The 22,685-nt window shown below is 31.7% G+C and overlaps 5 protein-coding genes across 17 annotated transcripts; 1 reads left to right on the forward strand and 4 right to left on the reverse strand.

Moving 5' to 3' along the window:
- Nucleotides 1-4: 4 nt before the first annotated feature.
- On the reverse strand, nt 5-2,518 carry LOC105228177 (damage-control phosphatase ARMT1). Its single transcript, XM_011207881.4, has 7 exons — nt 2,018-2,518; nt 1,837-1,942; nt 1,657-1,753; nt 1,323-1,591; nt 566-1,029; nt 373-512; nt 5-322 (listed from the first exon to the last, which is right to left on the reverse strand). Exons 1-7 carry the CDS (start codon nt 2,251-2,253, stop codon nt 114-116), a joined length of 1,521 nt encoding a protein of 506 aa, XP_011206183.1. The 5' UTR covers nt 2,254-2,518; the 3' UTR covers nt 5-113.
- A 154-nt stretch (nt 2,519-2,672) lies between these two features.
- Nucleotides 2,673-5,229, reverse strand: LOC105228182 (damage-control phosphatase ARMT1). Of its 4 annotated transcripts, none has more exons than XM_019990955.3 (8): nt 5,059-5,229; nt 4,722-4,838; nt 4,558-4,663; nt 4,021-4,117; nt 3,690-3,964; nt 3,165-3,628; nt 2,956-3,095; nt 2,673-2,894 (listed from the first exon to the last, which is right to left on the reverse strand). In XM_019990955.3, the coding sequence occupies exons 2-8, from the start codon at nt 4,811-4,813 to the stop codon at nt 2,737-2,739; spliced, it is 1,332 nt and encodes a 443-aa protein (XP_019846514.1). In that variant the 5' UTR covers nt 4,814-4,838; nt 5,059-5,229; the 3' UTR covers nt 2,673-2,736. The 4 variants fall into 4 exon arrangements, with proteins under 4 accessions (XP_019846514.1, XP_019846513.1, XP_029406860.1 ...); XM_019990954.3 differs by having other exon boundaries at nt 4,722-4,906; XM_029551000.2 differs by having other exon boundaries at nt 4,722-4,971.
- A 209-nt stretch (nt 5,230-5,438) lies between these two features.
- Nucleotides 5,439-7,942, reverse strand: LOC105228181 (damage-control phosphatase ARMT1). 3 transcript variants are annotated; one of them, XM_011207888.4, is made up of 9 exons: nt 7,807-7,942; nt 7,595-7,720; nt 7,350-7,533; nt 7,179-7,284; nt 6,922-7,018; nt 6,593-6,861; nt 6,077-6,540; nt 5,876-6,015; nt 5,439-5,817 (listed from the first exon to the last, which is right to left on the reverse strand). In XM_011207888.4, exons 3-9 carry the CDS (start codon nt 7,454-7,456, stop codon nt 5,618-5,620), a joined length of 1,383 nt encoding a protein of 460 aa, XP_011206190.2. In that variant the 5' UTR covers nt 7,457-7,533; nt 7,595-7,720; nt 7,807-7,942; the 3' UTR covers nt 5,439-5,617. The 3 variants fall into 3 exon arrangements, with proteins under 3 accessions (XP_011206190.2, XP_019846512.2, XP_029406858.2); XM_019990953.3 differs by having other exon boundaries at nt 7,350-7,555; XM_029550998.2 differs by having other exon boundaries at nt 7,595-7,714; nt 7,807-7,825.
- Nucleotides 7,943-8,007: 65 nt separating this feature from the next.
- LOC105228179 (synaptojanin-1) lies at nt 8,008-18,738 on the forward strand. 7 transcript variants are annotated; one of them, XM_049461305.1, is made up of 8 exons: nt 8,024-8,246; nt 10,101-10,293; nt 10,927-11,173; nt 11,290-12,027; nt 12,938-14,370; nt 15,294-15,803; nt 15,881-16,955; nt 17,617-18,738. In XM_049461305.1, the coding sequence occupies exons 4-7, from the start codon at nt 11,352-11,354 to the stop codon at nt 16,952-16,954; spliced, it is 3,693 nt and encodes a 1,230-aa protein (XP_049317262.1). In that variant the 5' UTR covers nt 8,024-8,246; nt 10,101-10,293; nt 10,927-11,173; nt 11,290-11,351; the 3' UTR covers nt 16,955; nt 17,617-18,738. The 7 variants fall into 7 exon arrangements, with proteins under 7 accessions (XP_049317265.1, XP_029406856.1, XP_049317262.1 ...); XM_049461306.1 differs by lacking the exon at nt 10,927-11,173; XM_011207884.4 differs by lacking the exon at nt 10,101-10,293.
- On the reverse strand, nt 18,281-22,163 carry LOC105228178 (outer dynein arm-docking complex subunit 4). 2 transcript variants are annotated; one of them, XM_029551002.2, is made up of 3 exons: nt 21,898-22,034; nt 19,576-20,579; nt 18,281-19,486 (listed from the first exon to the last, which is right to left on the reverse strand). In XM_029551002.2, exons 2-3 carry the CDS (start codon nt 20,137-20,139, stop codon nt 18,824-18,826), a joined length of 1,227 nt encoding a protein of 408 aa, XP_029406862.2. In that variant the 5' UTR covers nt 20,140-20,579; nt 21,898-22,034; the 3' UTR covers nt 18,281-18,823. The 2 variants fall into 2 exon arrangements, with proteins under 2 accessions (XP_029406862.2, XP_019846516.1); XM_019990957.3 differs by lacking the exon at nt 19,576-20,579 and having other exon boundaries at nt 21,898-22,163.
- Nucleotides 22,164-22,685: the final 522 nt, after the last annotated feature.

Genomic DNA, 22,685 nt, shown 5'->3' on the forward strand with positions numbered 1-22,685 from the left:
TCCGTAAGGGTGGTTATGGAGTAGAATTTATTTACTAGATATTATATTATTAATTATTTATACATTGCTACAATTTGAGTTTCCTTGATTTCTAAACTTCAAAGCGTGAAATATTAGTTGATTATACTGTATTCTAGAGAGTCTGATGTGGTATTTGGGCAACCACAGTAGTTCTTTTCTATAAACTGTATGGTGCCATATTCACCACTAAGCATCCAATCTTTGTTCTTTTTTGCCAAGTCTTCATTTTTTCCCGGACTCATGCCACAAATAATTTCAGTTTTTATAATTCGTAAACTACATATATTAGCTGGCTGAAAACCTTTAATGAGAACATTTTAAATAAGCTAAATATTTCTATTGTGCTTTTACCCCTAATACAAGTTATGAACGGCTCCGAGGCATCCCAACGAAAATCGCCTATTAGTTTTCTGTAGTTACAGTCACCTTTAATAATGATCATATGAGCATGAGTAAGTTGTTCGTATAAATCTGGGCGTACATCGCGCATTCTAAAGAAAAAATTGTATTAATATGTATTTTCGGTCAGATACTGTAGCCGTACCTGTAAAATTCATATGGACTTGTCCAAAAATAATCAGCCTCCGCTATTTCAAATTTACCTTCATTCAAGTTTTGGAGCCATATTCTGGCATATTCTTGTGTGCAACGCCCAGCCTGTTTTTTTAATTGTTGAAGAGTCCAATGGAAATCTGTGATTGTTGCATCCGTTACAAACCAAGGAACTGCTTTCATGTGAAAACGGACTTTGTCTACCAGTTTCGATTCCAGCAAATAATGAGCCAGTATGAAGTCTACAACCAACTCGTAACCAGCGTTGTCGCAAATGAAATCTACCTGTACGGGTTTAGTATGATCCGCCGATTTAAAAGAATTGATAACCGATGTCGTACTATCAATTATTATATTCTTCTCATAAGCTCGTAAGTGCTCAAATGGTCCTTTTCGTTTTACGTTGTATTTTTCAGTGTCAGCAGATATATCACATTGATTACCCCAAAGATTAAGCTGCAATAATGTTGGGTTAACCGTCCGATGATAATAAATAACGATTATATTGGCAGAATTTAAGCACTAGATTATATCGAACGAGGTATACTTAAACCAATAGGATTTTAATAAATAAATGTAAACTGCAATAATATATACTTATGAAAGTAACATTCATACATATAAGTACATATAAATTTCTATAATGAGCAGTGTAGGTATTTTAGGAGGAGGGAAATTGATCCTCCAGAAAATATAAAAATAATTTTGTATACATACATATATGTATATGCATATATAGAGTTACGTACCCTTAAAAGGAAGCGTAATACATCATCAGAAGTCTGCACGGTACGTATTCCAAACAGTATAATTTCTATTGTCGATAAAAATGCTAGTAGAGATTTATGTTTTTTCATAACGTAGTAGTCGAATGCTTTTAAAGTTTTTGTGTTTTCTAAATAGCATATCAAACGGCGAAAAACATAACATTCGGCATAAAGAAAGCATGTACTGAAGAAAGTATTTTGCCCTTCCTCAAGATTTAAGAGGAAGTTGTTCCAAAAGTCTTTATCTGGCTCTATATTTGGAAGTTGACCAAACTAATTAATGTTTTCTCTTTATAAAGATTAATTTAATATATACCAGCTCCAGAAAATTGATGAAAGGGTCCATCATGCTCCAATCGGTATTTTAATTGACTTATTCTATAAATTACCTTTGCAAAGTCCCCTCGAGATTCCTGAGTTTTACAATTGTAAAGATTTTCAGAAACTTAAATATTTTAAGGATATACTTGAGTTCTGTCAGTATGCCTTTTCGTACCTCGCCATTTTGTGACACTAAAATATCCAAATTCTCTGACAAATGAAGGATTATTTCTGCTAAATTATGTGGAAGTCTGTAGCGCAAGACGAAGTAGGCAAAACTTCTAAAAATAGTTAAAGTTCAAACTTTACTGGCATCGTAATTATTATTATTCTCATGTATGTATATCGAGCTTAACTGCTTGTATCGGGCGGAAATTAGCGAATGCCTTGGGGTTCTTGAATTTAATATACCATATTTAATATCGAATTCGTAGTTTGCACTGGACATTTTGAAATCTTCAGTTTGTTTATTTAATTGCCGAAAATTTTTCCACGACGGACATAGGATCGTTGAAATTATATATGTATATAAAATATTTGTGCGCGAATATTCAACTGCAATTAACAATGCATCACATATTCTTTTGACCATTTAACGCAAATTCTTTTGTAATTTCTATTTTTTTTTTTTTAAATTAATATTTTTATGTTGCTGCATTCTTCAATTTTAATAATAAAGTATGAGGCTGTTGCTTTTCATGATTGATTTTAAACGTGTGTTTAATAACGTAAAATTTAAAGTAAGGTAGATGTAATTGTTGTGCTGCGAAACTTTTGTATAATATTTTGACCTTTTCAAATTTTTTTTAAATGTCAAATATGACATAGAAATGAGTCAAAGTGATAATTTTCAAATAAAGAAAAAGGGGTTGGAAGTGAATTATTTATATATTAAATATTAGTGAAGTGCTAGTGATTGCGTATGACAGATCGTCTTTAAAGTTGAATTACTTAACTTTGAAAATTTTCTATATAGTATGTACGTTGTGTTGGATTGAAAATTTCACAATCTTTTATATTTCCATGTATGTATATTTGAATTCATCCAGTATTTGACATTTTTATTATATGTTTGTTATCTTATTTTGTTCGCACATTGTATAGTGCCATATTCACCAGTTATCATCCAATCCTTACTTTCCTTTTCTAAAATATCGGCTTGCCCTTCTAAAAGTCCACAAATCACATCAGCTTTAACCGTACGTAAACTGCAAATATTTGTAGGCAGAAAACCTGAGGAATAGATAGAAATTTAAAGAGTTGTAACTTTTTTATTTGTTATTTAAATTTTCACCTCTCAGACATGTTTCAAATGATTCTGTGAAATCCCAGGAGAAGTCGCTGATAAGTTTCCGGTAGTTAAGATCGCCTTTGAAAATTACTAAATGTGATATAGAAAGCCTTTTATATAAATCTGGATCAATTTCAGACATCCTATGGTGGGTGGGTAAGCAAAATAAATATACACATACGTTTAACACCAATGAAAATAATGAAATTCACCTATAATATTCATAGGGACTTGTCCAGAAGTTATTAATATTAGCCACTTCGAATTTATTTTCTACAATAAACTTTTGCCATTTTTTCCCATACTCTCGTAAAACAGGCGTAGCATGATCCTTCATAAATTGTAAACTCCACCGAAAGTCATTGATAGTTGCATCTGATATAAACCAAGGAATAGCTTTTAAGTTAAATCGAACTTTGTCAGCTAATTTACTTTCGATTAAATAGTCGGCGAGTATGAAGTCAGTAAAAAGTTCATAACCAGCATTATCACAAATAAATTCAATAACAATGTCATTTCGCCGGTCTGCTGACTTCAAGATTTCAATAACTTGAGAGCTTTTATCAATAATGACTCTTTTATCCAAGTTTTTAACAAGTTCGAATGGATTTCCATTAAGTTTTACTTCTTTACCCGAAGATATGGACAAATCACACCGGTTTCCCCATAAATTGAGCTGAAATGTTATTATGAAATAAATTAAAAACTGATATAAATTAATGTTGTATGTGTTAGACCTTCAATAAAATTTGTAAATTATCATCGGATATGTAGGACTTCATGCTTTCAAGACCATGAATAATTTCAAGCATTGGTTCTACGCTAATTACAAAGGCATTTTGTTTGTTTTGTGAAAAATAGTCGTATGCTTTAAGTACTTTATGATTTTCAAAGAAGTAATATAAACGTCGATATATATAACATTCAGAATATAGCCAACATGTTTTAAAAAATGTGTTTGAGTCATCGTCCAGGTCGTTAAGAAAACTATTCCAAAGCCTCTTGTCACCATCTGTTAATTGATAAATATCAAAATGTTAACACTAACTAATATAAATATGATTTTACCGATTCCCTCAAATGATTCCATGATGTGATCGTTTTCCAGTTCACATTTTAATTGTAAAATATTGTCTACAATAGTAAGGATATCCTTTCGTATTACCTGAAAGTCAAAAAAGATTTGTAAAAAACTACATAAATTTTAATATTCTACAGATTTTTTAATTAAGTCTCTCGTTATTTACTTTGAAATGCTAACGTACCTGTGTATGTAGTAATGTGAAATATTAATTTTTTCGAATGTGAAATGATAAAATTAATTTGAGTTATTTAGATAAACATTAATTAAATTGTGTCCAATTGACACTGAAATAGTGTAATACGACATTTTCTTTTTAAGGAAAATATTTAAAAATATACATATACCGAGTATATACTATCCTATTAATAGTATTATTATTACTTTTTAACACGATGGAAAATTACAATTTGCCGGGTTTATATTTTCGTTTAATCTACTTTTTTCTAAGATATGTGGTAAAAGTTGCAAAGTTCAATAAATATTTTATTGATGATATTTTCTACTAATCCTCGAATACCAACCTCTCCAAATTCAGCGATTATGTTATTACAGTTATTTGTTATGTCTCCAATAGTATTTTGTAGTATTTTCGGCAATCGGATTTTCATTGTTTTATAGGCAAAACTTCTGTTTTTATAATAAATGAGTATTAATATTTGTATTTTTAAAATTTGTCATACTATACTGTTTATAACGAGCCGAAAGAAAATTATGCCTTGGAGTTTTAATATCCATGATGTATGATGGGTCCGGTTTACATAAAACTTCACGTGCCATTATCCTGTTATTATGGAATTGTTATCTAGATGAAAACTTTCAGTTTAACGATCAATTCGTGACGCAATATTTTTCCTCTATCTCAAGGTGCCCCTTTCCATTAGAGCAAATTAGAGATGCAAGAGATCAATGTTTTGAAATATGATAAATACATATATCTAAGTAGATGTATGCAGTTTTCATTTAATGCTCTTTTGCGCATAAATACAATGTTACAATAATGTATTTGCTTTAATTGTTATTACCTTCTTTAAGAAAAAAATTCGATAGTTTATTAGATCTTATAGTTAATAGTATGGTGAAATACCCACAGTAATTTCCAAATTTAGTATGGTAGGCTGTACTCAAACAAAAACAGCTGATAGTACTTGAACACTTTTAATGTTTTTTGCACTAAACCTGGAAAGAATAACTGTCAGCTGTTTTCGGTAACCAAACTCTTAAATTTTTTTCTCCAATATTAAATTCTTGACTAATGATGAAGAATAGAAAAACCGAATGTGTCAGGAGAATCAGAAGGCATTTTTCATATCGTCGTATTTGCAATTGGAATTTTTATTTTTCTCTTAACTCTCTATGAAGGGAGAAGTTTACTTACTTCAAAGAAAAAAAAATCAAACAAAAATTTGGCAGAGTAAAATGTAACAATAACAAATAATTTTATTAATAAAAAAATGTACCTCAATGCATTGTTGAGTAAAGTGTAATTTTAGAATAAATAGATTTATTTGACTACTTATCTTGTACTGAAATAATAGCCTGGAGATTCTTAAAAGTTCTTCTCAAAGAGCTATCTCCTGGAAATTACTCCATACTTAAAGAACTTGTTATGGCTGCTTTGTCATAAATGGTTGGTTTACTTATAAATTGTATAGTGCCATACTCTCCAGTCGTCATCCAGTTTTTATCTATTTCAAATACTTTTTCAGCTTGTCCTTCTAATAGACCACAAATCAAATCAGCCTTTACGGTTCTTAAGCTTACAAAATCGGTTGGCAGAAAGCCTATATGACAAATAACAATTGAGTGATGGTTAGTAAAAGTTTATCAACATTAATTTACCTCTTAAGCATGTTATAAACTGTTCAGTACAGCTCCATGAAAAATCCCCAATTAGTTTTCTGTAGTTAAGATCTCCCTTAAAAATAACCAGACGGGATTCCGATAATTTCTGATATAATTCAGGGTTAATGTTGCACATTCTAAAATAGTAAAGTGCTTTTGATTAGTGCACCGCAATTAAGCATATCTTCGCATTATTACCTATAGTATTCATAAGGGCTTGTCCAAAAATAATCCAGTGGAGCGATTTCAAACTTTTTATTGTTCAGAAGTTCTTGCCATCTTTTCCCGTATTCTTTTAAAATAGGTATCGAGTGATTTTGAAGATAGTACAATGTCCAATTTAAATCGTTTATTGTAGCATCGGAAACGAACCAAGGAATAGCTTTTAAATTAAAACGAACTTTTTCCACTAATTTACTTTTTATCAAATAATCAGCAAGGACAAAATCAGTGAAAAGTTCATATCCAGCATTGTCACATACGAATTCCACAACAGCTGGTTTATTACTATTTGCGGACTTTAGACATTCAAAAACTGACTCCGAGTTATCGATGAGAATTTTATTGTCAAAGCTTCGTATAAGATCAAAAGGGTTGTTACCAAGTTGAACCTGCTTTCCAGATGTAATAGATAGATCACAGCGATTGCCCCATAAATTAAGCTGTTTTATAAATAAATATCATTTTTTTGTCATTAATAAAGTAAAAAATTACCTTAAGCATCAGTCGAAATGAATCATAAGCGATTTCAACACCTTGCAGAACATTCAGAATTTCCTCAATGCATACAACAGAATTCATGAGAGCATTTTGTTTTTGCTTAGCAAAATAGTCAAAACTGGTTAAAGTTTTTGAGTTTTCGAAAAATGATGATAATCGGCGGTACATATAACACTCAGCGTAAAGCCAGCAAGCTTTGAAAAAACTATTATTTTCTTCGTCCATATTTTGTATAAAGTTGTTCCAAATTTCTATATCAGGTTCTAAATAAAGCAATAACATATATGAATATTAAATATTTTGATCTATAAATGCTTACTTACCATTACCCACAAAAGGCTCAAGAGCTTTATCAGTTTGAAGTTGATACTTTAATTTTGATATAGAACCAATAATATTTTTAATTTCTTCCCGCGAATCCTATAAATGTGTCATATATCAAATATACATAAATAAACATCTGAATATGTATGTATGTACAAAAAATGCATATTTTTCCACAAATTTACAAACTTACAAACAATATATCGCAACTTTTACAAATAATAACTTTTTTAAATGTTTCTAACTACTCACTAACCTCACCGTACTTTGATATCAGCTCATCCTTATCTTTTGTTATACTGTCAATTATACTTGTAAGTGTTATTGGTAGTCGCGAGCGCAAAGTATAATAAGCGAAACTCCTGCAAAAGATATTTTTTATTTACACTTACATATGTGTATTTAATCATTCAGTTATTTAATTTACTGTTTGTAGCGGCCACACATGGGAGAGCGTGGAGGGGTATTTAAATTTAAAATACCATATTTGGCATCAAATTCTGTCGAAGGCGCCTTGGAAGTAGAACTGGACATGCTCCACGGTATCGAATTTTTTTATTTGAAAGATATACGAGGAATGAATTGTACTTTTGATATAGTACAATATTCGACTAAAAATATAAAAAATACAAACTATTTTTTAAATGTAAACACTATACTTTTTAAACTAACCTTAAATGTTGATTTAAATTGCAACAATTCTTTTATGATATTTATAGTTTTTTGACAGATTTTATTTGATATTGGATCATCTGGTTTCCACTATATGTAAACAACAACCATATGGGTGAGCTGCAACTAATAATGCCGTATTAAAAAAATTGGAAAAGTTATATTTTAAAACAGAACTGATAAAAAACTTTTTAATAAATAAATATGCGGACCTTCATAACAAATTTAGTGCTATCTGATGGTTAAAAGTTTGTTCAACTTTTCTGTAACGCTGATCATTTGCTAATGTTGGTTCCAAAATATATTCACTAGCCAACACGTAAAACAATATTAAAACAATGAACATACATACATATATTTTTAAAAATCCACCACAGGTGTACTTCTATTACACCACGATGGATATAATTGTCAAATTCGCAAAACTACGATTTCTTTTAGTTGTGTGAATTTTCGCACTTTTTATTCCAAAATAATTGTGCAATTATACTTGTTTTTATTGTATAGATCGTTATGTACATAAAATGAAAAAATAGTTTGATTCAACAAAAAATTTAAATTTGCACGGTATAGTGAGCTCTGGAGTTTTGTGAAAAATCTATAACATATTGGCGTTTTGTCGGCTGGAGTTTCGGAGGGCGGATATTATTTAGTAATATAGTATTTATAAAAAATCTATTGTAAATTATATGTACATATGTCCTCCAAAATGTCAGGACTACACATTTATAAAAAACCCTGATGGGTTTTCAGATTTTTCTGATCACAGAATATACATAAATACATATGTATGTATAAGTATGTATTTTATTATTTTAGGCAAATAATATGATTGCATGTATATATGTGTGTATGTGTATACCTTTACTAATATTGCACTACAAATTACTACCGTTAGAAGAAACAAGCAATCTTAATCTCATCTTGCCATTCGGAATTCCATGCCCGGATATACTGAATCGTTCTATAATATACATACATAACTTATGTCTTCATTGAGGGAAGTTAGCTAGTATGTAAATATAAATCCGAATGATATTAAGTTAACGATATTATGCTCAGTGCAGTTTACTAAAATCCGACGTATTTTTTCATGTATCTATAATGTGTTTATTCTGTTTAAGAATTGTAGTTTTGTATTCTACCATAAGGAAACAAAGTAATGTACTGTAAGAGACCCAACATAAAAGACATAATGGCAGGGTTACTATTGGAATCACTAGAATTGCATTCAAATTATTTTCATGACGGTCAGGAATACGAAACTGTCTATTCGAAGCATATGCACAACTATTTTTCAGATGTTTACCACCGCTACACAAACAATCCATTTTAATAAATAAATTTTTTTTTAATTTTTTAAACAACTGTTATACAGCCAGCGTCAAACACTTATGTATTTATTACATTGCTTGTTTTATTTCAGTTATTGCTAAGTGATAACATTTTTTTAAATGATATTTAATACTCTTCAAATTGATGAAAAAACAAAAACAAAATTCTTACAACAACAAAAGTTATGGAAACCTAAAATAGGTTATTCTTCTAGCGTTAAAAGAAAGTATACAAAATAACAATAAATGATGGAAACATATTTTTCGTACTTTGTATGCTTTCCATTTACTCTAATTATGACTTGTAAACGTCGCGACATTGAATTGAGAAGATTTTCTGTTACTTCCAGTTACTTCCGGTAATAGAAAATCTTCTTGTCATTCTTCTGCAATGACATTTTTGAGCATGTCTTTCCTTGTGAACTCTCCTTAGCGCGATAGAGAATGACGTTAAAAATGTTCTCTCCAAATTGAAACTATCTTCAAAACTCTTCCTTTTAAGAATAGAGAAATCCGCAATATCGTACAGGGCCTTTTTTTCGTGTCATCTCAACATTTTATTAAACTATTATACACCCAATAAATAAACATAAAAAATCATATGTACTCGTCATATATGTATTTAAAATTAAAAAATAACGACCGGTTAGTTAATTTAAACATTAAAAAAAAATTGCGAAAATCAGTGATTGTTCGAAGGGGCACACTAAGACGATTGCTTGAATATCATTTAAAAAATATAAATTGTTACATTATATCACTTAGCAAAAACTTAAATAAAGCAAGCAATGTAATAAAAAAAATGTTGAACACTTTATTTTCATGCTGACTGTACATATGCACATTTCACTTCTACATGCACGAAATGTTCACTAGACACATCTACATAAATATGGTTGAAAATATATAGTATGTCCCTAATATATTCGGTATATAGTTTGCTAAGTAGAAAATCACTATATCGTCATCTAAGATGCTGAATGACGTATCACCAATTCGAAATTGTGTTTTTGTTTTTATTTATTATGATTCGCTACATCACGTTACACCCAACTCTTTTTTTACACGGTATCTTTTTACACGGATTTGAAGTTACACGGTTGAAAAAAAAAATTTTAATTACGATTTCAAAATCACTGTCTTGTAATTATGTTTGTTTTTACCACACTTAGCACCGTTTCTGAAAAGACAATACATAGTAGTACCTGCGAAATATCCTTATTCGATAACTCTTACCTACACTTTTTGTTCGCATAATATTTACATTGCTGAAGTGGATATCTCCAGCGATGATACCGACTTTAGTCCAGTCTTCGCAAACTATAGCGGTTATTATCAAGTAGCGACGAATAATTATGTAACTAGGTAAATATTTTTTCCTTATTTCTATTCTAATTTTTCTGTTCTTAATTCTAGATTAACAGATTTCCTTTGTTTTTTTTGCATAATCTACCAATTTTTCACCTGTATGAATTCTGTATTTTAAGTTTTAATGCTCAATAAAATGCCATATGAACATAAAATTTGTATGCACATCTGATATTTTATAGTTTTCAACATTTTTTACACGGTTTTTCAAAGTAAATATAGTTCTTTATTTCATCTTACACGGTTTTCAGATCAAATGGATCTTCCCATCTTACTATAGAAAACGCCTCTTTTTTTACACGGATTTCTGAGGAACGTATCTACCGTGTAAAAAAGAGTTGACATTTTATAACATGGGGTATTTCACCCATTTTTGACTCCTAAACTAGCTACATACATATGTATATACAATTTTATACATTCACTTAATTTTTCTAAGATTGATTACTTATTGGCCGATATACATATACGATAGAAAAAAAAACGTCCTCTGAATTTCTTTATATTGACCAATATATGTATATGACGTTACAAAATCAACAAGAAATACCCCGATGTTAACCATTTTTGAAACAACGGCACATTATTATCAGTGAGAGTCTCCTCGAATTTCATTTATGTATTCCACAGAGTGGCAGATATTTTCGGTAAAAAGGGAAATTAAGCACAACTTTTGCAAATTGGATAGTGATACGCCCATTGTTCAATTTTCAGAGGTCAATATAATGACACTTTGTGCACAAACAACCGATCGGTGAAAAAACTATAGTACTCCGAAAAAGTTGTATATCAATCAGCCAGAAGATATACGAACTTACTTGGACTCTGAACTTGGAAACATTTCAAATTAAACAAATCCTATTTTTTAAAAAATACAGTATGTACATATATTCAATTTGGTATAAATTAAGTTGCGAATACTTCTAAACCTTCAATAGGTGTACTAAGGTTTTGTTATAGTTTACATTATAGACGGTTTTTATTTTATTTCAGATGTCTTAGCCGCTGAAAAACGAAAAATTGGCAGAACTGAATAAATAAAGTTTTATTAAAAAATGGCAATGTCAAAGGTCATGAGGGTGCTGGAAAAATCTATTCCACCATCACCTTATAGCGTTCTTTTAGAGCATCGAAATAAAAGTGATAGCATTCTTTTTGAATCTCATGCGGTCGCTTTGCTCTCCACTCAGGAAACTGACGTAATACGAAAGCAGTATACAAAATTGTGTGATGCTTACGGTTGTCTTGGTGTGCTGCAACTAAATGCTGGAGAAAGTACTGTTTTGTTTCTGGTGCTTGTCACTGGCTGTGTCTCAATGGGAAAAATCTGTGATGTTGAAATTTTTCGAATTACGCAGACACAATTCGTGGCTTTGCAAAATGCAGCTCCGAATGAAGACAAAATATCGGAGTGTCGCAAGCTGTTGAACTCGGGAACTTTTTACTTTGCACATTCGAATCCTTCGATGACCAGTAGTTTACAAAAGTTTGATATAACATTATGTGCTCAACGGAGGCAAAAAATATCTGAGACTGACAATCGTTTCTTTTGGAATCGAATGATGCACATACATATGCTCCGTTTCGGTGTAGATTGTCAATCATGGCTTCTGAAGGCAATGTGTGGTTCTGTGGAAGTTCGCACGGTGTATGTTGGAGCTAAACAGGCTCGCGCCGCTATCATATCTCGTTTAAGTTGCGAGCGTGCCGGCACACGATTTAATGTTCGAGGTATGTAATGAATGTTTTGTATGCCGAATCTAAAACAGAATTTTCTAATAAGACTGATATGATTTCTTTTCAAAAAGAAACACATTTATTTTTAGTGTAATAAATGACTTAAAATAACCATACCAGAAGTAGTCTAATGGTTCTTTGAGGCCATTCAAAATCAAAATTTCTTGAAATAATCGAATCTCCACAAATTTCTCGCAATAATTCGGTTGATGCACGTGCTGTGTGGCACGAAGCCCAGTCTTGTTGGAACCAGATGTTGTCAAGATCAACTTCTTCCAATTACAGCCATAAAAAGTTGATTATCATCGATCTATACTGCGTTCCATTGACAGTAAAGGTGTCACCAGCTTCATTTCGAAAGAAGCACGTACCGGTACCGATGATTTTACCGGACCAAAAACCACACCTGCGTGCCAATTTAGGTGAATGTAATGGTTGTTAAAGAATAATTTGTGGATTTTCTTTGCATCAGAATCGACAGTTTTGCTTATTAATTCGACAAAAGCGACAATTCGAAAATTGGAGAACGTTTATTTGAATAATGTGTAAACGTTTCTACTTGCGTATCGCTTTCTACGATGAAATTGTAAACATTACTGACTACAACGAAAAAAAATTACAGATCATATTAAAAATGGCCGAAAGAAAATCATATCATCCTTATTGGAAAACCCGGTATAATAAAGTTTTTCCCTTATATAATTTAGTGCTTTTAGTGAAAATGTCTTTAATTTACATGTACATATTTTTTTTTAATTTCAGAAACCTATATTTAAATTAAAACTGTATTTTAGAAATATTTTCACCAACATTAAAATTTAATATATTTTTAACAAAATGTATGTTCTGTTATACTATTTGCTGTTATGATATATTTTATTTCATGGTTACACCTCTTCTTAAGGCACCAACGATGAGGGGCATGTTGCTAACTTTGTTGAGACCGAGCAGGTTATATATGTGGATAGTGATGTGACTAGTTATATTCAAACACGTGGATCGGTTCCTCTTTTTTGGGAGCAACCAGGTGTACAAGTTGGCTCACACAAAGTGAAATTATCACGAGGGTTTGAAGCTTCTGCGGCAGCATTTGATCGACATATGGTGATGATGAAACAACGGTACGGATATCAGGCGATTATAAACCTTTTGGGTACTTCGATGATTGGTAGTAAGGAAGGTGAGGCAATGTTAAGCAATGAATTCCAAAAACACCATAATATGTCCACCCACAAAGATGTTTCACATATTATATTTGATTATCATCAAGAGTGTCGAGGTGGTAATTTTGGTGCGCTTTTGAAACTGAAAGAGCGCTTAGGAGTTTGCGGTGTAAACTATGGATTTTTCCATGCTTCCCAAGGGCAAGCATTACGTGAACAATTTGGTGTTATTCGCACTAATTGCCTCGATTGTTTGGATCGCACCAATTGCGTTCAAACGTTCTTGGGCTTAGACATGCTCAATCAACAAATTGAAGCTTTAAAGTTGGGAGAGAAAAAACAAAATTTTTCCAGATTTGAAGAAATATTTCGGCAAATGTGGGTAAATAACGGTAATGAAGTTAGTAAAATCTATGCAGGTACTGGAGCTATACAAGGTGGCTCCAAACTAATGGATGGAGCACGATCAGCCGCTCGTACTATACAGAATAATTTGTTAGATAATTCAAAACAGGAAGCAATTGATATTTTATTACTTGGATCAACACTATCGTCAGAATTAGCCGATCGAGCTCGAATATTATTACCATCGAATATGCTGCATGCGCCAACTACAGTTTTGAGGGAAATGTGCAAACGCTTTGCTGAGTATGTAGCTCCGCGTACCTGTCGCGTCGCAGTTGGTACCTACAATGTAAACGGTGGTAAACATTTTAGAAGTATTGTTTTTAAAGACTCTTTGTCTGACTGGTTACTCGATTGCCACGCATTAGCACGAGCTAAGGCTCTAGTGAACGTGAACAATCCATCGGAGAATGCCTGCGATCCGGTTGATATATATGCGATTGGTTTTCAAGAGATCGTTGATTTGAATGCCTCTAACATTGTTGCTGCCAGCACAGATAATGCCAAATTATGGGCAGAGGAATTACAAAAAACTATTTCCCGAGATAATGATTATGTGCTTCTCACATATCAACAATTAGTAGGCGTGTGTTTATATATATATGTTCGACCTGAGCATGCGCCATTTATTCGTGATGTTGCCATTGATTGCGTTAAAACGGGACTAGGGGGCACCACTGGAAATAAGGGAGCATGTGCGATACGCTTTGTTTTTCATGGAAGTTCGATGTGCTTCGTCTGTGCTCATTTTGCTGCTGGTCAATCACAGGTAATAGATAATAGATACTTAGTTAGTTCTTTATATTAATATTTAGTCAACGGTTTTTATGAAAGTTATAATGGTATAACTCGAAATTTCCTATTTATTTGAATAACTTTGAGTTAGACGCAGTTGTATCTGTTTGGAAAAGGTTATTTACCATACCCACATACATATGTAGCTGTATATAAATGTATGTGCATATAATAGACAGACTAAAGAATTCATATCGGTTTGAAGAAAAACACGTTGTATAGAAATTCGTTTTAATTAACTATCAATGAGATCTATTCTCTTCAGATCTGAGAACAGAAAAAAATCACTGATGCTCAGTTTCGAGGAATAAATGTATGCAAAAACAAGTTTAAGCCTAATTCTGGCAATTTGTTATTGAATTCCTTTTTTGTTGCACTGTGTATTGTTTTTATGAAACGTAAACTTCTTATTTTAATGAGACCGTTTTTACGTTATTTCGTTACTGTAATATTCTAGTAATCTAGAGCTAGTAGTTGAATTCTACCTCTTCAACGTAGTGAATGACAATATATATCATATAACTTTATTGATTGTTGATTATCCGGACGAATAGTCCAGACGAATAACTGTGGTTTGAACCTGCAGTGAAATTATGGATCCAAGTTTAATATATCTATGTTACATATCAACAATGCTTCCAATGCTGCACATGTTTAATCAGTTCGTTTTGGTTGTATTCGATTGTCCGCCCTCGCAGTACTCATTTTACTTATAGTTTTTTCATCTTTATAGTGTCAGCTATCTCGAAGAACTTCATTTTATGGTTATACAAAATCTTAAATTAATATTTATACAAAAGCTTTTCATAAGAGTCTACTTCCCATAATATATAAAAGTTTAAATTCCATATAAGTTTTCAAAACGTTTCCTCATAAGTTTTTTTTAATTAATTATAGGTTGCTGAGCGTAACGCAGATTATGCTGAAATAACAAGAAAGTTAGCGTTTCCAATGGGACGTACTCTAAAGTCGCATGATTGGGTATTTTGGTGTGGAGATTTTAACTATCGAATCGACATGGAAAAGGATGATTTGAAAGAAGCTATACAGAACGAAGATCTCACATCTGTACTGCTGAATGATCAGCTGCGTAAGGAGCAAGAAGCAGGCAATGTCTTCAGCGATTTTCTTGAAGGAGAAATCAATTTCGATCCTACGTACAAATATGATTTGTTTAGTGATGAATATGATACGTCAGAAAAACAACGTGCACCTGCTTGGACTGATCGTGTATTATGGCGTCGACGCAAAGCTTTGGCAGCCGAAACAGATGTTAATAGTGTCGAATGGAATCCAGGAAGGCTTATTCATTATGGTCGTTCAGAGTTGAAGCAAAGTGACCATCGCCCAGTTATTGCCATTATTGATGCAGAAATTGTGGAAATTGATTCACAGCGTCGACGCGAGGTTTGGAGAAACATAAATATTTTTTTGTTTTTTTAATTGCATACATACATTTTTGTTTTATCCTTTAATGTTCTTAGGTTTTTGAACAAGTCATAAGGGACTTGGGTCCACCTGATTCTACGATTGTTGTGCACGTAAAAGAGGATGTCGTTTGTGACGACGGGCCGACTATCTATGATGAAGCAGTCATGTCTACCCTTATTCAGGAATTGTCGAAGTTGGGTGAAGTAACTTTGGTTCGATATGTAGAGGACACAATGTGGGTAACATTTCGAGATGGTGAATCAGCATTACATGCGAGTAATAAAAAATATATTCATATTTGTGGTTTGGAGCTACAACTTCAACTAAAGACTGCAAATTGGCAACCATTAGTTGACAATGAAATTGAATTGTGCACAACCAACACTATACCCCTGTGCTCGAATCCTCAAGAACAAGCACAGTTATTCAGTAGTTCACCTGACATTCCGAGACGTCCGAAACAGCCTCCTGGGCGACCAGCACCAGCTCGCCCACCTATGCCACTGTCACCTAAAAGTTCGCCTCGTCATCATCCACACGTTGGAGTTATTAGTGTCGTCCCTGAAATGCTGCAATCTAAACTCTCCAAACATTTAATGACACAACCCTTACAGCCCTTACCAATTTCGCCTCAAAACAATCAAAAAAACACTAAAACTTCTAGCAATGAAAGTATTTCGTCTTCTAAATCACAGTCACCTACTGAAACACAACAATGTTCTCCATTACATTCGTCATCTGCAGTTTCACCAGTTGAGTTGCACGACGAACAATTCCCCCCAACTCCTCCAAGGCAAAGCAAAAATTCTACACCAGTATCCACACCAATACGTCAACCGAAGCAAGAAGGTACTTCAACTTTTTATGATGGCAGTGCTAACATATATGAAGAAATACAAGAAGAAATGCCAGCGCCTAGACATCCACCACCTCCATTTCCATCAATTGCAAACCAGGAAATTGCTCCGATTGCTTCTATTGAAAGTCCTCGCAGACAAGTAGTAGTAACACATCCGACACCAATAGGTCCTCCACCACCTTTGCCGGCGCGGCGCGGACCTCCACCTATACCCAATCGCAGTGGAAATGCACCACCACTTCCTACTCGACCAGGCAATAACAATTGAAGTAAGTACTAAAAATATATACTTTTCACTTATTTTTACATAATTATATTTTATATTCTTAGTTATATCTTCATAATACCTGGGTTTGCATTCTTTGAAGAATAAATCTTACATAATGTGCTTTGATGGCAAAATAACCATTTTCTAACTGGTTCTAGTTAATTTCATACTGTTTCACTTTAAATGTGAAGTATCATTAAGTGTGTATGCTTTTCTATGGGATTTGAGTAACTGTGAGCTAAAAATCGAAGAAATATTATTTTCGCCACTTTGTTTGGCTTTGTACCGTTATGTAAATAACGTTAAGTTAGAATATTGAGTATGGCGCTACCAAAAATGTGTGACGAATATCGAAACACTTGTAATCCCTACAAATTTCGAGGATATCTAATGTTCACCCGAACAATGTGACCTGCCATGAGAATCAATCTATTCACTTTAGGGACTAGTTTTGGTTTATAGCGCTTCGGTGTTTTTTATTATTTAATGCAGTTATTTTTTTTTGTAGTTAACATATTATTGATTTAATTTACGATCGATATTCCATTTTCGTTGTTCTTAGCCCATATATATTTATATACTAACCTACATTTAAACATTTAAATTCATTTTTAAAAACTAAGCAATTAAAACTTTTATATTACTATTTATATATTTGTCAGGTACTAATTTCAACATCGCGCGTTAGACTCCTTTCCTGTGTTATTATATTGATTGTAGCGAATTTGGTGTAATAATACTTACTTTGAGGCATTAATGGATTTATTTCTGCAACATGAAAATAATAATAAAAAAGTGTTATATCTTCAACTTCTATGGGAACCTGGCATTTCTATGAAAAAATTTGAAAAGAAAGAACTTTTATGCCAAATAAATAGAAATTTAAAGACAAAATAAAAAGGTTTTTCATACGTACTTATTTTGCTATTGCATTAGTCAAACTTCAAAATTATTTGCTTTTCTGTTGTTATTTGCAAGCGTATTTTAGGTATTTACGTATGTAGTATAAAGTTTTAAACCGACACATTATTATTTTTCAAGTTGTGTTGCTGGAGCGATTAATTTGAATGTAAAACCATAATTATTATCATAATTATATCTAAGTTATTAAATTTATTAGTTATATATTTTCATAATTTATCTTTATTAGAAATAGACTGCAATACAGAAGCTGACATTCCGTAATAAAATTAAATTTACCAGCTAAACCTTTAGAAGAGTATAATAATCGCTATCCAAAAATGTAGCCTGTAGCCACTTAAGCCAAAACTAGTCAAAAAAGCTCAATAACAATTTTTAAAAAGGTATTAATAATTAAAAATGCAGTTAAATGAAACAAATGTAGGTATATTTGTACTAAGTTTGCTTAATTGTTAAAGAAAATAAAATTCAAATCAATTAAGTTAAACCAAATAACAAAGTTAAATAACATAAACAAATGTGTTTATGTTAATATTGTTGAAAGTATTTTATAGTATAAATAAATATTAGCAATGTTAACATGCAAGTCAGGAAGTTATTGTTGCTGCTAGTAAAATCCACTACTTATAACATATTAATCTAAGTATGTAGAATCCTGAGGCTTAATTTAGCATGATATTTGTGCATTGTAATGACATATAAAAACATTGCTTGTCTTTGGTTAAAATTAATAATTAAATAAGAATAGGCGAAAGCCCATGCACATTTGAAAATGTTAATTATAATCCCTATAAATGTTACATTGTAAAAAAAACATATAAATATAAATAAAGCTATTATAAATCAAAATACTAAAATTGCAATTTACTTTAGTTTGATTATGTTGAGCTAACCCACATAGTATATAGATATGTAAACTTTCTAATAATTCACTTATATAAAATTGTTCTAAAACCAGTCTGGTAGAGGTTCTTGGGGAAGGTTTTTGTAACTTGTGAGTGATGTACAAGGTCGTTGTTGTCGCCAAAATTCTTGCCGTTTTATTAGAAAGTTAACAGCTTCATTTGCATGATTGGAAATATTTTCCGAGTTTGTATCGGCTCGAACTAAATCCGGGTGTTTCAACAGTTTTTCTAAATATTCCTTGTCAACACATAATTCACCTAACAATTTGCGAGCATTATGTCGTTCAATTTCGGCTCTGGATAGTTTTGGGCGATTCGAATGTTGTACATTTTTTTGAGATTGTTTATTGCTATTAGATTTGGTAGAAATTTTATTATTCGCAGACTTGAGTGCAATGTTGATCGATGAACATTTACTAGTTCCTATAGTATTCTCAATGGCTTCTTGAGTTTTTTGAACACCCAATCGAAAGGAAGATAATTCGGGACGAGCGCGTAACCCTTGATGGAAGAACATTAGACTCTGTTCGAATTGACCAAGAAAATAGAGGGATTCTGCTTTTTGGAAAATGGCTCGAATATTATTTTTGTCTTCAGTGAGTGCAGTTTCCGCATCATGTAATGCTTTTGATGGCTCCCCTAGCAAAAGGTAACATTTACTTCGAGAAACTAACGCATTTATGTCAGTTCCATTTAGTTCGAGAGCCTGAAAATGTAAATAAAGGATACGTTTAATATAAAATTTCATAATAAATTGTGTGAGTATTTATTAAGACTTGTTCCAATTGTTCGAACCTGTGAAAAGAAATATACGGCGTTTTCTGGATTGGCGTTTTTAATTTCTTTCAACCCCAATGCTATAATGGAATTAATATCTGCCTCATCCGGTATTTGCATGATTTCATTACGATCCTGTTTATGTTTTATTTGCAGGCTTTGTTTGATGTCGTAAGTGCCGGCGCTTACAGCTGCTGCTCTATCTTTATCAGTATAGAAGTCTACAAAATTTTCTTTTGGCTTTTTTTTTAATAATTGATCCTCGGTTTTTCTTCGCGCTGCACGCAATTCTGCCTCAATACGGTTTCCGCGACCTCCAATTCCACTCTTTTCTACATCGTCAGCAAATTTTACGGTCTTACGATTGCTATTTAAATTTCGGACACCTGGGATAGCGTTAGACAAGCTTTTCCCATTATAAGAATGTCTTGAACGTGGCGAAGAATAGTACCGGGCTTGATTTAGTTTGCGTGTGGATTCATCTACTGACTCTTCGTCTGCAGTTATTCCGATTCTTATAAAACTTTGAAGTAATTCTTGTTCCTTATCAACATCTAAAATGTTTTTCAAAACACTTGACATATTGGCGGAAAGAAGTTTGATTTAAAAAATACGCTTATGAATATGCTAAAACAGAATTTTCCATTCAATCTTTACGTTCAAAATTTGTTCAATGAATCCACAAGCACATCTTTATTAGGGTATTGTTCGAGAAAAAATCATGTGGGTGGGACGGAAGTTAAAATGTACATGAACATATAATTATCTAAATTCTAACAGAATAAATAAATCCTTTTTAGGGCATATTTTCCCATACAATTATATATATATTTTATCTTATTATAATTTGGTAGTATGATATCTAAGAGCCAGTTAAGTCAAGAAATTGCAAATGTCGAGATTTGCTTTCCTTCAATGATTAATGCTATTTAATATATTATACAACCCTAATGTGAAATACGCGTTGTTAAGTGAAATTAATGTTTGTGTTGCTTGGGAACATGTGATAATCGATAGCAAATCTACCAGATTTGGAAAATTATATATTGTACACTTTCGGCTAAAATTACTATGAATTTGTGCAAATGTATGAATTAATAGCAATTTAGGTTTAATTTTAATAATGTTCTATCGTCTATGAATTTGTGAGTTACATTACGTTTTGCTGCATAATACTTTCATTTTGTAATTTCGTAGTATTATCTGCAATGATCACAGTTTAATCCGTATATGTATGTACATACATATATCCTCAGGGTTACTGTTAGGCAACTTAATTCACCATTAGGTTCCGTTCAAAGATCAATCCGTCAGGCAGATTTTTTTATTAAATTCAAAACCTTACTTTTTAAAGATGATAAGAGGTACGAAGCTCGCAAAATAGTATAATTAATTAAATGATTTCAGAAACTAAGTTAATTTATAATGACGAAAGTCTTGAGAACATGAGGAAAAATTCTTTATAGCAAGATTTTTGTTTATTCCAACTAAATCTTGTTTGTATTAAATATTAATTGTGTATTTAGGTAAAATGTGGTTTTATGTAAATGATCTAAAACCGTATTAATTGTGTGTTCAGTTAAAATATATATGTATGAGCATACTTTAAAAAGGAAATGGGAGAATTTTCTGTCGGAACCCTTTTTACTGCAACATCAGCGGTATCACTTGATATTTAAACTTGTTTACTATATTCATATCAGCTTAGTTGATAGATAGGTAGATAATTAGAACAATTAAGAAACACTAAGAGATCTGAAAACATTCTACCATCCAGACAACACGACATTGAAATGAAAAAAAGAATCTTTATTTATACATATGTAGGTAAATAAAAGCATTACCAAGTGAATAGTAACGGCCTACGATCATGTGTTTCAAAATTATGACACACAAATTTCCTCCCCTTGCCTGGTTTATTTGACAAACAAATATCTTTAAGTTAAAATTGAATTATTTGATCATCTGTATCGAAAATACTTGCATTGAAAATTCACATGCCCTATTAACGCATAAAATAAAATAACAAATTAAGTGCCTATTTGTTTTGTTAACACCATGAAAAAAATGTAATAAATAAAAAAATAGACATTATTTATGTATACAGCTCTGCTAATGATATATTTAAACAAATATTGGATTCTCTGTTATTTCTATGGTATGATGTGTTCACATAATCTGTGCCGGAGGGCGATGTTTCTTTAGTCCAGAAATCCGAATTTACTTAATTTTTGGGAAGTAATATTTGTATTTTATAAATATTTAATAATTAAATAAATTTAGCTAAAAATAATTTTAGCGTTATGTGATTTCAACTTCACCGCCCTTTTCATTAAATACCTTATTGTAACCTATTAAAGCTTTATCGTATTCTCGAACTTTCATATGGTTGTGAGACTGATCACATAACAGTTTAATGCAGGTCTCCAGTTCCTCCAACGGGTCGACTTTATTTCTTCTACGCGGCATTATGCACTATGAAAAATCTTAAATATACAAAATTATATTTATTTTTATGCCAACCGAATGACTTTACATAGCTATTGCTTCCGAGATACTGACGTTGGCGAATATTTGAAGTTAATTGTCTACTTGGTGCTTAATAAAATGTAATCAAATGGGCAAAAAAAAACTTCAAAAAACTTTTTCTAGGAAAACTTCGACTGTGGAAATCAACGCATTCAAAAGTATGTAAATAAGGTAGCTTGTAGGAAATGATCCCAATTTAAAAATATAAATTATGATTTCTTAGGCTTACTTTTAATATATAAAACTCCAAATATTTCTTTTTCTAGGAAAACTTCGACTGTGAAAATCAACGCATTCAAAAGTATGTAAATAAGGTAGGTAGGAAATGATCCCAATTTAAAAATATAAATTATGATTTCTTAGGCTTACTTTTAATATATAAAACACCAAATATTTCTCTGAATAAAATGTTTAATTGTAATATATATTCCCTATGGTAAATTTTATTTTGCGAAACATTTTTATGTATGTAGATAAAGAAGCGATAACTTATACAAAAATATTGCAGCAGTAGACCTGACTAAATTTATTATTCTGATTCTAATCTTCAACTTGTAAGCATCAGTGTACAATTACAATTCGAAGAAATATAATATATT

This window comes from Bactrocera dorsalis, unplaced genomic scaffold (assembly GCF_023373825.1).
Source record: "Bactrocera dorsalis isolate Fly_Bdor unplaced genomic scaffold, ASM2337382v1 BdCtg020, whole genome shotgun sequence".
In the NCBI taxonomy this organism is placed as follows: Eukaryota; Metazoa; Arthropoda; class Insecta; order Diptera; family Tephritidae; genus Bactrocera; species Bactrocera dorsalis.